General features: G+C 38.0%; 1 protein-coding gene across 1 annotated transcript in view; it reads right to left on the reverse strand.

Moving 5' to 3' along the window:
* tinagl1 (tubulointerstitial nephritis antigen-like 1) overlaps positions 1-13297 on the reverse strand; it is a 34271-nt gene extending 20974 nt beyond the window's left edge. The window contains exons 1-3 of the mRNA XM_067424980.1: positions 13163-13297; positions 8732-9048; positions 4462-4528 (exon numbers count right to left, since the gene is read on the reverse strand). Coding sequence (XP_067281081.1) covers positions 4462-4528; positions 8732-9041 — 377 coding nt within the window. The 5' untranslated portion in view covers positions 9042-9048; positions 13163-13297. The remainder of the gene's footprint in view (positions 1-4461; positions 4529-8731; positions 9049-13162) is intronic.
* Positions 13298-13545: the final 248 nt, after the last annotated feature.

Here is a 13545-nt window from a genome sequence, read left to right on the forward strand (position 1 = left end):
TAGAGTGCAAAAGTGTCAAGTGACCTGTTGTCAGCAGGAAGCCGTGTTTCCCATTCTGTCACGCTTCACTCAAATCAGCATCCTGATACAAGCCTGGGGGTCTCTGACATGTCCTCCGTTACAGAGAAAACATATTTATGTGCCTTCTCTGTGTTTACACGTCATAGTAATCTCTAAAAGATGACAGCAGGTTGAATGCATAGGCTCAGGCAGGTGCCTCATATAGGGTCTACAGATGCGGCACGGCAAAAAGAGATTTAGATCGATAAAACCGTCAAAATAAATCTTCATCTGTATTTTTTTTCTTTCTTTCCAGTAAAAATGTGTAAATCTTTAAAACAAACTTAATGGGATAGTTAACCCAAAAATTAAAATTGTGTCATAATTTACTCTTTACATTTTACATTTACCCTCATGATGTTCCAAACCCGCGAGACTTTTGTTCAGCTTTACAACACAAATGAAGTTTTTTTGATGAAATCTGAGAGCTTTCTGTCCCTCCATTGACATCTACACAATTACCACTGACACTTTAAAAAGTTCATAAGGAGATCGTAAAACTAATCCATACGAATTATATGATGAAAAGATTGAATTTAGGCTTTTATTCACATTTAAACATTGATCAGTATAAACAGAAGCTCAACCGAACCTACGTGACGTGCTCAACCGAACCTACGTGACGTGCAAGAACAAAGCTCATTAGTTCTTGCTGAAGCTCAAACGTGATTTGTTAAGCGAGAATGAACCTCATTGGTTCTCGCAGAAGCTCAAACACACTGCGTTACGCGAGAATGAACCTCATTGGTTCTCGCAGAAGCTCAAACACACTGCGTTACGTGAGAATGAACCTCATTGGTTCTCGCTGAAGCTCAAACACGCTGCGTTACGTGAGAATGAACCTCATTGGTTCTCGCTGAAGCTCAAACACGCTGCGTTACGTGAGAATGAACCTCATTGGTTCTTGCTGAAGCTCAAACACGCTGCGTTACGTGAGAATGAACCTCATTGGTTCTTGCTGAAGCTCAAACACGCTGCGTTACGTGAGAATGAACCTCATTGGTTCTTGCTGAAGCTCAAACACGCTGCGTTACGTGAGAATGAACCTCATTGGTTCTTGCTGAAGCTCAAACACGCTGCGTTACGTGAGAATGAACCTCATTGGTTCTTGCTGAAGCTCAAACACGCTGCGTTACGTGAGAATGAACCTCATTGGTTCTCGCTGAAGCTCAAACACACTGCGTTACGTGAGAATGAACCTCATTGGTTCTTGCTGAAGCTCAAACACGCTGCGTTACGTGAGAATGAACCTCATTGGTTCTCGCTGAAGCTCAAACACGCTGCGTTAGGTGAGAATGAACCTCATTGGTTCTTGCTGAAGCTCAAACACGCTGCGTTAGGTGAGAATGAACCTCATTGGTTCTCGCTGAAGCTCAAACACGCTGCGTTACGTGAGAATGAACCTCATTGGTTCTCGCTGAAGCTCAAACACGCTGCGTTAGGTGAGAATGAACCTCATTGGTTCTTGCTGAAGCTCAAACACGCTGCGTTACGTGAGAATGAACCTCATTGGTTCTTGCTGAAGCTCAAACATAATTCGTTACGTGAGAATGAACCTCATTGGTTCTCGCATGTCAAGCAAAACATGCTTGAGCTTCCGTTTATCATAATTGATGTGTGAATTAATGAAATTATAAATAAAATCTGTTCATTATATAAATCAATCATGACTCTTTGGAAAATTTGGACTAAACTTCTCAATATGGATTAGTTTTACAATCTCTTTATGAACTTTTTGAAACGTCAAAGTATTGGGACAGAAATATCTAAGATTTAATCAAAAAGATCTTTATTTGTGTTCCAAAGATGAACGAAGGTCTTGCGTGTCTGGAACGACATGAAGGCGAGTAATTCATGACAGAAATTTCATTACTGGGTGAACTATTCCTCTAACATAGCTCATAATTTGCGAGGTTGTGAGCTGCAGGTTGCCTTGAATAAAAGGCTTTGGATTACTGACAAATTATAAATATTTCACATTCCTCTCAGAAATTACAAAGGTTGCAATGTAACATTTACACAGATGCCGAAAGAGACTAATGTATGTGAGAGAGAAAGAGAGAGAGAGATGCGTTATTCTGCCCATTACTGACTGACGGGCAGATCCTACAGGAGCCGCTGCGTCTGCGGCCGCTACATGCTACATAAGGCCCAGTCCAGTGAGGCTTGAACTCAGGAAATCTCAGGATTACAGCAACAACGCCACTGGGACAGCAGCCAGAATTTCCTCAATCTCTACCACCACAGGAAGCAGATCCTGAAAAAGATCCTGATAAAATTAGAATAGGAATAGGAGATAACCATGAGTTCTGTGGTTGGTGCGATCACAGAAAGCACCGTCACACCAAAGTACCAGATAAAATCATATCGCATCAACAACATGCTGAGTCAGACACACAAAAAAAAACATATCTGCAGGCAGAACACAAAACATGAGCCTTTCACTGAGGCTGTGAAAGAAATCCTCACATTCAAATTCCATCACGGCAAAAAAAGAAAAGATTTGCTCACCTTGTCCACCAGATAAAACTATTGAAGCACCAAGGTTAATTCAAAATTCAATTTTCAAATCAAATTTCACAATATTACGTTTTCTGAACGTGACCTTGTATCTGTAGTATGTAGAAGACAAGACTCATCACGAGACTCTCAGCACTAGGGCACTGCAAGGACTGACGGCTCTCATATTTATGTCGTAATATATACAGACAGTGTTGGGGAGAACAGGTAAACTTCACCCCTGCCACAAACAGATATATGTAATATGTGACGACCATGTGCACACACCACACCAAAAACAAGCAAACCCTGGAGAAGACACCACACCACATATTCCCGGAGACAATACCCATATCACTGCTGTGTGAAAAAGCTTTGGCATTGGGGTAAGGAATTCCTGCTTTCCTTGTTTTGTCTAACCATCAGTAGTGTCTCACAAACAAGGCCAAATATAGTGAGACAGCACTTTATGACAAAGGAAGGTAAGATGCTTTTAAACCAATAAACTCTGCCCATCTCATTTTTGTAATGCAGAAGTCAGCTATTATTAGTGAATGTACAAAACTTCTGATTCTTCTCAGCTATTGGTAAATAACTGGAAAAATAGGAAAGTGCAATAATCCTTGTATACTGTGTAATTATGATAAAGCATTAAAATAATATGGTAAGAAATGCAGTATCAAGAAGCAGCGAGCTGTTTTGCATTATATAACTGGAAACAGATGCAACATTTATTGCTTAAAAATAAAGGTGGATACCATCCAAACTGGATGAGAAGACAAAAGAAGGCAAAAACCAACAAAAAAAGGTTAAAAAGTCCAATTGTAAAGTATTTTAATATCAGTATAATTTCAGTAAATTTCTAGCAAATTTCACAAATAATTGTGAAAAATGTCAAATAACACATTGAATTAAACATTACATTTTGAAGTATAAAGACTGGAATTGTATTTTCTTGTAAAATGTACTCCAATAATCAAGTTATTGTTTACAAATTCAAAATATTTTTTATAGTTGTACGGAGTCACAATGTACCATTAACAACTATTTCAATTAATTTTAATTTAACTATAATTTTATTATTTTATTTTATTTAGCTGGGTAGCTGACAAGCGAGTGTTTTAAATTTAAGCAGCATGTCAAGATCGTGAAATCGTTCACCAGTTATCTGTAATTTTCACAGCAGATCTCAGCTGGAGGTTTTGTGGCACACATGAAGAGCTCAGTCAGTCAGCTTCAGTGCGAATAACTGCCTCTTCATGCAAAACAAACATACAATCCAACACCAATAAACAAAGAGGTTATTTTAGAGCCAAAGTAGATTGTTTAATTTATATTCTGTAGCAAACAAAATGAAGTATTCCCACATATGGGTCATTAACCAAGAAGGTTTGTGTCCACTGTCGCCTCAAAAACAGTGAAAGGGAATGTGCTTCGGCTGTGACTGGTGCGACGGATTAGATTCTATGAGAAGAGCTAATCCTATTAACGAGGGGTCTATGTAGGGAGAGAGACACGCGGTAAATATTACGGATGTACATATGCTGTACATGATCCTGCGGTGTGTTTGTACAGTTCACACTGTCCGGATCTCAAGCGCACCGAAGGTGAAGCACATGTATGGAGCTCAGGAATGTGTGGAATCTTTTTAGGACCTGAGGGGTCCCACTATCCTGTCCCTCTGAAGACCAGTCAAGACTCTCTCGTCTGTGGTAAATCCTGCCAACATGTGTGTTGATGCAGAAAACAATAGCCTTGGATTGACAGATCCACAGTGCCCTTGAAAAGGCTGTGTTGTCAGTGCTACAAAAATACTGGCTGGAGAAAGAAAGGAGGAAAGAAAGAAACAGAGAGAAAGCGAGAGATGATATGCATATCCTTTTTACTAGATTTCAAACTCACCATAAATTACAGTTCTCTTTGTATGTTGCTCCTGAGTGAAACTTTTGGCCATTCCTTTCACAAGAACCTGAAATCAACAATCAACAATGATAAGAGGAAGAACAGTGGCTAACTACTACACGCATACTAAACATTTGGATTAAACATTCTTTCTTTTCCATTTATTTCTCATGTAGTCTGTAGTGCCCACAGAGGAATGTTCCCTTGGCTTTCCTCTGCTTTCCCAGAGACTGTGCTGTCGTCATGCCTTGACGGGCTTAATCAGAGTTTGCCACATTGCCTGGCTGGAAGAGGACAGGCCATCTTTCCTCTCCTCCTGATACACCAAGTGCAACTACAAACTACCGACTTAAGAGAAGCGTATGGATAATAGGGCGGACAATCCGACTATCACATTTAGACACACTGTAAAAAAATATTGTTGGTTTTTGTTGATTTAACTTTAAAAATTAAGTAACCTGGTTGCCTTAAAATTTTGAGTTTAATGAAATAAAAAAATTGAGTTGATACAATAAAGGAAATTTGTTTAATAAATAGAAACTCAAAATATTATTGTATCTGAACCACATAAAAAATGTGATAAATCATGAAAATAGCACAATTTGGCATGTTTCACTGTGTCATCAGAAATAAAACACATAATTGCCCAATATGCTTACAAAATATTTTAATAATATTTTAATAAAGGTTGTCAAATCTCAAAAAATGTTCATTGTATTAACTCAAAATTTTAATTTCAATGAACTCAAAATTTTAAGGCAACCAGGTAACTTTTTTCTTAAATAATTTTTTACAGTGCACGCGCATACAATCTCAATGTCAATGACAATCATGTTCCCCAATATTATTGATCTGACTGTATTTGATGCTGTTGTAATCAGCAAAATTGCTTTGAATCTATTTGTATTGTATAAAGTGCTATATAAATGAAGTTTTCTGGACTTGACATGTCTTGAAAGTTGGCGCTCTTTTATTTAAAGGAATGAATCGATTGAACGTTTTGAATTTGGACATTGTGTTACCCTGGAAGTGGTCAATTCTTTTAGCGGGCTCTTCCCCTAGTGGCCGGTGTCAGGTTTCAGATTAAATATACAATTATTTTAACTACTTTATAATCAAAACCTTTTCTAATCTTGACAAAACACATACTATTGGAAAGGTCTGAGTCTCATTGTTCCATATTTGGTGACTGTTTTGTGATAGAAGTGATATTTGGACAGAAATCTATAAGTTTATTTTACAGGAGAACACATGGGAATGTGTGTCACCTGGTGGCTATTTTTGGTACAGCACCTAAAGCAAATATCATAGGAACTTACATTTTTGTGATATCAACTTCAAATTTGGAACACAACTTGGTAATACATATGGCTTTGATTTTATAATGATTTTACAGTAAAAAATATTTAGTAAAATATATATTTCATATAAAATATTTTGTACAGTACATTTGATTTAAAATAAATTTAAAGTTCCATACATTTTTCAGATTTTAATTTTTGAAGTGCTTTCACTTCAGCAATAATCTGCTGAGTATCTTCTTTAAAAGACCAAACTTAGATCTATATTCCAAAGTATTCTTGAATTACTGCATTTTTCACATCTAACAATGAATGAAGAACTCACTATTTGCATATAGTCTATTAATATTAACTACAGTTTATAAACTATTAATTAACTATAAACTGTGCAAATAAAGTGTCCCATTTTTAGAGGGCTCTCAAAAGTGCGATGTGACATTTCCTGTTTGATGGCTTTAACAGCAAAGTTCAGAGGAGTTTGGGACTGTGTGTGGCAATGTTTTTTTTTTTTGTTTATCATCTGTAAAATAATGCGTAGACACTTTACAGTTTTACGTTTGAAGGTTAGTGTTGTTTTAATAAGTTATGCCTTAGCTAACTCCCCAAAGTTCTTGAAAGAATAGGAAGCATGAATTATCAAATATTATTTTACTGTAAATGAAAGTGGCTTTCCAGAGAAAACATTTACTGAGATTTAGCAACTCTCGGTCTGAGTAATGCTGAGCTGTGATCCGTGAAGTCATACCTGCCCTATAGACATGACTGGCCCACCTTTAGCAAACACACATACCTGTTCTGATCCCTCCCTGTCCACAGTCGCCTTTTCCATCCCCTTCCCTCCTCGTACATTACAGGCATTCTTTCAGCTGACCTCCATTCATTGCTCCCTGCCTTCCGCTCCCCTGTTCTGCTCTTTTCATGAGAATGCCAGTGTTCTCTTCCCATTATTAGGTTCATGACTGAAAATTTAACACCTCAGTGGCACTACACTACCACAGTGAGGACCATGAAGCAAGAATGGCAGGGAAACATTAACAGGGAAGAATGTTCCATCATGTTTCTAGGAAATAACTAACCCTTTCTTAGTGGCTCAAACATTGGCTGAGGGCCATAATTGTTCCCTGTGCATACCAATGGATTTGATTTGGCTTACTATTTTGATCAACAGGACAAATCCCAAACTAACTTTAAAGGGATAGTCACTTAAAAATGCCGTTACGTCATGGGATTGTCTAGGAATCCAAAATGAAAAAGAAAAAAAGTATAAGTTGTCTGTATGATTTGCATAACATATTCAGTCGATACGATGACTTTGTTTAAAGAAGACACTGAAATTTAGGTTGTTATTGCCTGGAAATCTAGATATTGGCTCTATATATGCTCATGAGAGAAGCAGCATGAACTTTTTTGCAATGTCTCCAGGCAGACGGAATGGGGAAATACTGAAACCTCAAAAAATGGTTAAAAACTCACATTTAAAGTCAAACAGTGAATCGTGATTAATAAAATCCTCCAAAAAAAGTTTGTGTTTTACATAGTATATCTGTGTGTAATGTTTATAATTATTATACATATATAAATACACACACATGCACACATATATTTAAGGAAAATGGGTTATATGTATATATATTTAAAAAAAAATGTTAATAGGAGCATGAAGGAACATTTCCACACATGAATTGGCCAGAGCTTAAATTCATTGAAAGTCTTTGGGATGTGCTGGAGGAGACTTTACAGAGTGCTGGACTCTTGCATTGTCAATACAAGATCCCAAAGATTGCCTATTCGAATCCAAACAGCAACTTTTTTTGACTGGGCAGTGTATAATAAGTTGTGATTGACAGTTATCAAAAATATGACAAAGACTGCTATTACTATGGATGTGCCTGAAGCCTAAATCCGAATTCGAAAAGGCACAGAAAATTAATAACGCATTCTACAAAGCCCATAAAGGGTCAGGGTTATGTTTGCTGTGGTAGTCGGTTACATTACAGTAGGCTACATCAGATTTCACTTATCACGTGAAGATAGTGAGGAGGGATGACAGACAGGACCATGTCGGAAAATGTCTCTGCTCTGATCACAAATTGGAAAGTGAAAGTAAAAAGCGTATCGATAGCAGCTACCTGATCCCGGCAAAGTATAGATAATTGCTCAAATATATAATTGTGAGAGAACACAAAAGCATTTAAGCACATTTTTTCCCATCACCATGTCCCTTTCGGGGCTCTGGAAAATGCGTCATTTTCTTTCGAAACATAGTATTTGGCTTCGGGCACATTCCTAGCTACTACCATGGGAGTAGTAACTGTTATAGGAGAATACCATACTGGCAGTCGACATGCATATCTCTTTTTTAAAGGGGTGGTTCTGTGGTTTTTTCTATGCTTGGTTGTGTTTATGGGGCGCAGTATAACATGTCTTAATACTTTTTTTTCAACGCCGTGTTTTTCTTATATTTGACCTTTATTCCACACCGCTGTCTCCACTGAACGGCTCGTTTGCTTCCTGCTTCTATGAAGCCGATCCCTCCGAAAAACGCAATGCTCTTAGATTGGTTAGATGGCCAAATATAGTTTCTTGATTTTTATTGGCTGAAGTAGCCAAGCACAGGTTGCCGGAAACGCCACGGCCCTTACCATTACGGGCAGAAGTCACATCAGCAGAGACTAGCGAGGGTTTATGATGTCACCAACCCGGGAAAAAGCTCATTGTAGTCCAAACCGGCCGTTTTTGTAGGCAATAAACTGTCATAACTTTAAAAGACAATATCTCCGTTTGCATTGAACTTTCGGCACTGTAACTTCGCAGATACTGTTTATGCTCAAGCAGCAACATTACACACTAACTAAAGTTAAAAAAGTGAAATCGCATGCAACCACCCCTTTAAGTTTGAAATCTCAGTCTCCATTCTTTGTTACATTGAAAAGCACAGTCTTCAGAAATTACATTGTCATTGAACTTACTGAGAGGATATGGAGGATTTGTTCCCAGGCAATGGCCCCAGAAGTCAGGACAACAGTCGGACACGGTGCGGTTGCAGAACAGGTCGCAGTAACAGATGGTGTCCAGGTAGGGCACAGTGCACTGGTCGTTTCGGCCGGGGCAGCAGCCTCCTCTCCTCTGGCAGTATGAGCCGAAGGGGTCCCGAATCCCCCTGAGGTGCAGCGGGCCGGCCAGTTCTCTCTTAGTGCGAGACTGAGTCCTCGCCGTCATTCCCCCTTCAGACAGCAGGAGGAGCGCTGCGATGGCGGCCAGCATCAAGAGCTTCAGCATTGCTTATCTGCCATGAAGAAATCAATAAAGCAAAATGTCAGCCATTAGGGTCAACTTGCAAATCACAATTGAATCCAAAGCAGCATTATGCTCCATGATGCTGCAAAAAATACCCAACAACAACAACAACGCTATAAATATGATTACAGCAGAAATAAGATTTGAGCGAAAACAGAAACGTCAGATACTGGAAACAGAACGTTGATGGAGTGTTAGCCAGAGCAATGCGATTCCTAACAGCGATCATTTGTTTTCCACTTTCCTGAAGCAGACAGAACTCGAGGCCTTGAGCCAACAATCTGCAATATAAACAGCACTGATAAACAGACGTTCCTCTTGTTCTTATTTTAATAATGCACTCATCCTGCAAACATAATAAGAGCACAGCGGTACATGAGCACAGACAGAAGCAGTAGAAGAATATAATGAGCTATTTCGGCAGAGAAATTATTTTCCACTTTTGACCTGAAGCTTCTATTGAAACTTCTACTCGAGTTCCTGTGGGAACCATATGAATCCATATGTTGAGGTGTGTGTGTATATACTGTAGGTAGGGTGCAGTCATGTGACTCAGACGTCAAGTTACTGTAGACGTCCATCAGTCTTTATTTACCTGCTAACTATCCAGACTACTGCTGTGTAAATGTTGCCTTACACTAAACTCATCCTTTTCATGGAGAGAGACATGGAGAGCACAGAGTTTGTCTATATTTGATCTCACTTGAGACATTTTATCACGTTCATAATATTTGAGCTATGCGTAAACAGATATTTGCAGTTATCATAACATATTTGGCACCACCACTGAGCAGCACAGAACAAAACATGTCTGTGAAAACCCATAAATTAACCAAAACATAAGATAATCCACTTAGAGTGTTTACATTTAAACAGAAATCTAGAAATGTGCTTCATATTTGATTCAACACGCTCCAAAGCTGTATGTAATTGCTTATTTATTGTGCCAGAATAATTTATATTTTGCGTTCATGATACTAATCCATTAAGTTAACTGGTTCTCTTAGAAACTATTTTTGAGAAATGTAGATTAAACTGTATAACTTTTCACTCTTGTTTAGTCACTTTAAAGTTCATCTTGTATTAACATGTCACTTTAAATGAATGTCACTTTAAAAACGAGTGGTTTAAAAAAAATGGACCTGTTTATCTTCATAGGGCAAAAAAGACAGTAGGAAATAAAAGTCACAATCAAAGTTATGGAGCCAAAACTTATCATTGTTACGGAAACAGCTACTTCCTGTAGTCAAAACCAAGAAGTCGAAACACAACAGGGTAAGGCTGTCTTATTAAGGCTGTTCTTTTTTGTATCAAATAGCACATTTTCATGTTTATTTATACACAAAATGGGCCTTGTGAGGCATGTGCATATGTAAATTATATATATATATGGATGCTATGTGATGCAAAGCAGAAACAATTATTATTGTCAATGCTGAAAAAAGTTTTTGCTGGTTGATATTTTTGTTGAAACTGTGATACATTTTATAGGATTTTTGATGATGAAAATTACAATGAACAGCATTTATTTGAAACTATTTGCTATATAAATATCCCTTTGTGACACTGAAGTGGAGAATGCTAAAAATGCAGCTTTTGAGGAATAAATTACGTTATTAATATAGAAAACCATTCTTTTAAAATTGTAATAATATTTCACAATATTGCTATTTTTACTATCAAAATTAATGCAGCCTTGTTGAGCATAAGAGAATTCATTCAGAAACATAACAAATGATTTTACAGTTCAATAGCCCTTTTTTTAAAGCCCTTTAAAAGGCATTGTTTGGGGCGACCTTCCTCCTCTTCCTCTTCTTCCTCTTCATTTAATTGATCAAATTACTGCTCCTCACTTTCACTGATCCTCCTCCCCGAGAACAATGTCTTGAGATCACACATAATTGCGCTCAAGCTGCCGTTGTGGTGTCAGGTTAAAAAGAGGAGAGCCTTGACAAAGACGAGGGGGCGGCGAGCAAATTACAGAAAAAGCATCATTAATTACCCAATCGGCCCACGAGGCACAATGTCCCCCATACAGACAAAGAACAGCCCCGGAAACAAAGTCCACGCTGTGCAGTTTTCTGCATGACTGTGCCTTTAGAGCTCAGCCTCAACACACACTGAAACATATGGCAGCAGTGTCACAGTGGCATTTCAAAGACACTCACTGAGTGAAAGAAATGCTCATTTGACCCCGCTGTCATGGCGATCACTCCAGTAAACATCAGTAATGATGTACCTACAGTGATGTAGATATTTCGGCTTTTGAAAGCCGCCTGATGCTCGCTTGTCTCCTCACAACGGGAGTGTAGCGTGTAGAGACGTGTTGACTTTTACATCACAAACAGCCTGACGGGCAGCAGACAGTAAAACACTCTTACTTCACAGAGAGTCTGCTGTCTGACAAATGATACATCACTCCCTTTCATCAAGACTTCCATCAGTGCTTTTGATCACACCATTCAACCAATGAGCAGATAAACAGAATATAGTATTATAGTCATATCTCCAAACTCACATGCATGTACAGGTGGTTCAACACAACAAACAGAGGAGACTAAAGCATACAAGCAGTATTACACCTCTCAGTCTCGTCTGCTGGAAAAGCAAGGTTTTCTAACAAATATTAAGCTCCGTTTAATTGGCAGGTAGAATGACACATCATGGACTTTGAGAGCAGGTCAAGAAGCTTTGTTATACAGTATTGAATAACAGACAGATAGCAGATGGAGGAGATTTTCTGGCGGTTTCCATGCATATCAGCTATGACAGGTTCATGAGCTGTTAAAGGAGTTAAACGTTTCTATTGCAGCCCGAATCAGACACAGACACACTTCTGATTTACATGTATTGTAATACTAAATGGACACTTGTAATGGAAATTTGTGTTTTTTTTTAAGACATCCTATAGACCGTAAGTAACTTTACAACTACATATCATCTTATTCTACTAACCTTACCCTAACCTAACAGTCTACTAACACTGAGTGTTAGCTGACATGTAGTTGCAAAGTTACTTATAACTAGTAGATGAATGAGTAACACATTTTTTACAGTATCCTTGTTACACGTTCAGTAAAAAGCTATAAATTACGCATACTTACACGCAACTAAACCAAACCCTAATCCTAACCCTACTTCATTTTTCTTAGTACAGTAACACTTTATTTTACAGTGTCCTTGTTACATACCATTGAAATAACAGCAAATTATGCATGATTACATGCAACTAACCCTAAACCAAACCCTAATCCTACCCTAACTCTTTAGTACATGTAGTTAATCAATATTACACAGTTCTTAAATGTATAAATACACTGTAACAATGACCTTAAAATGAAGTGTAAACATAAAAGGTCTAAAGTGGACCATCTAAATAAAGTGTAAAAAAACTTCAAAAACTATTATTTTATGGCTTTGCGATGTAGAGATCATGCATATAAACACACGTGACTAAACACAAAGGTTACACTTTATTTCTAAGATGTCCGTTACAGTGTAATTATAGTACAGAGTAATATTAATGAACTATATTTACTTACTTTAGTCTTAGGGTAGGATTAGAATTTGGTTGAGGGTTAGTTGCATGCAACCTGTGCATAATTTATAGTTTTTACTATGGTAAATACATGCAATACAAACAATAAAGTGTTACTGGGTTAGGATTAGGGTTTTCTTATGGTTAGTTGCATGTAATTATGCACAATTTATAGTAATTACTATAGTAAATATGTAAAATACAGTGTTTCTCATAAATACTAAAGAAGAACTGTATAATCACAGGTCAGGCTTTAAATGCAACACTTAATTGGCTTGAATAAGGATGAAGACTGATGAATATTCTAGATTCAATAAGAGTAGAAGTAAAATCAGTAGCAATGCTTTTAATATTTCATAACTTTAACTACTTTTCCTTTATGAAACAACATCTTTGGAACACATGAAGAGAATAATGGTTGTTGTATAGAGCCGTACTGTCTGTGTGTGTCTGTCTGTCTGCTGCTCTTAACTACGCACCTGTCTGGCACACTAGGAAGGGAGGGAGGAGGTTACACAGAAAGCACAGGATTTAAATAGCTGGAGAAACAAAACAAATCTCCCACCTTGTTTAGTGAAATAAAATCCTCCTCCTGGTTATATCCAGTGAAGAAAGCGTGAGCAGGTCTGTTTCAGCTACAGGTCACACACTCACTCTCTTCAGCCTCCTGTCTGGCCTCTAGTCACTCTCGAATTTTCCCTCTCTATATAGAGCCAGGACAAGCCCTCCGACCCAGCCCTCCTGCTTTTCCCTCCTTCTTTTACTTTCTGTCACTCCCACACATACCCAGACACAACACACACACAGAGCTACTTTAGGTTAAACCCCTTTTCTGACTGCTTGTGTCACTTATCTTGCCATGCCACACTTTTCCTGTTAGTTAATTCATTATGGATCACTATGTTATCCGTCACACACCATACCGCCTCTCTTTCTTTATTTCTGTAG

This window comes from Pseudorasbora parva, chromosome 19, assembly GCF_024679245.1.
Source record: "Pseudorasbora parva isolate DD20220531a chromosome 19, ASM2467924v1, whole genome shotgun sequence".
Taxonomy (NCBI): Eukaryota; Metazoa; Chordata; class Actinopteri; order Cypriniformes; family Gobionidae; genus Pseudorasbora; species Pseudorasbora parva.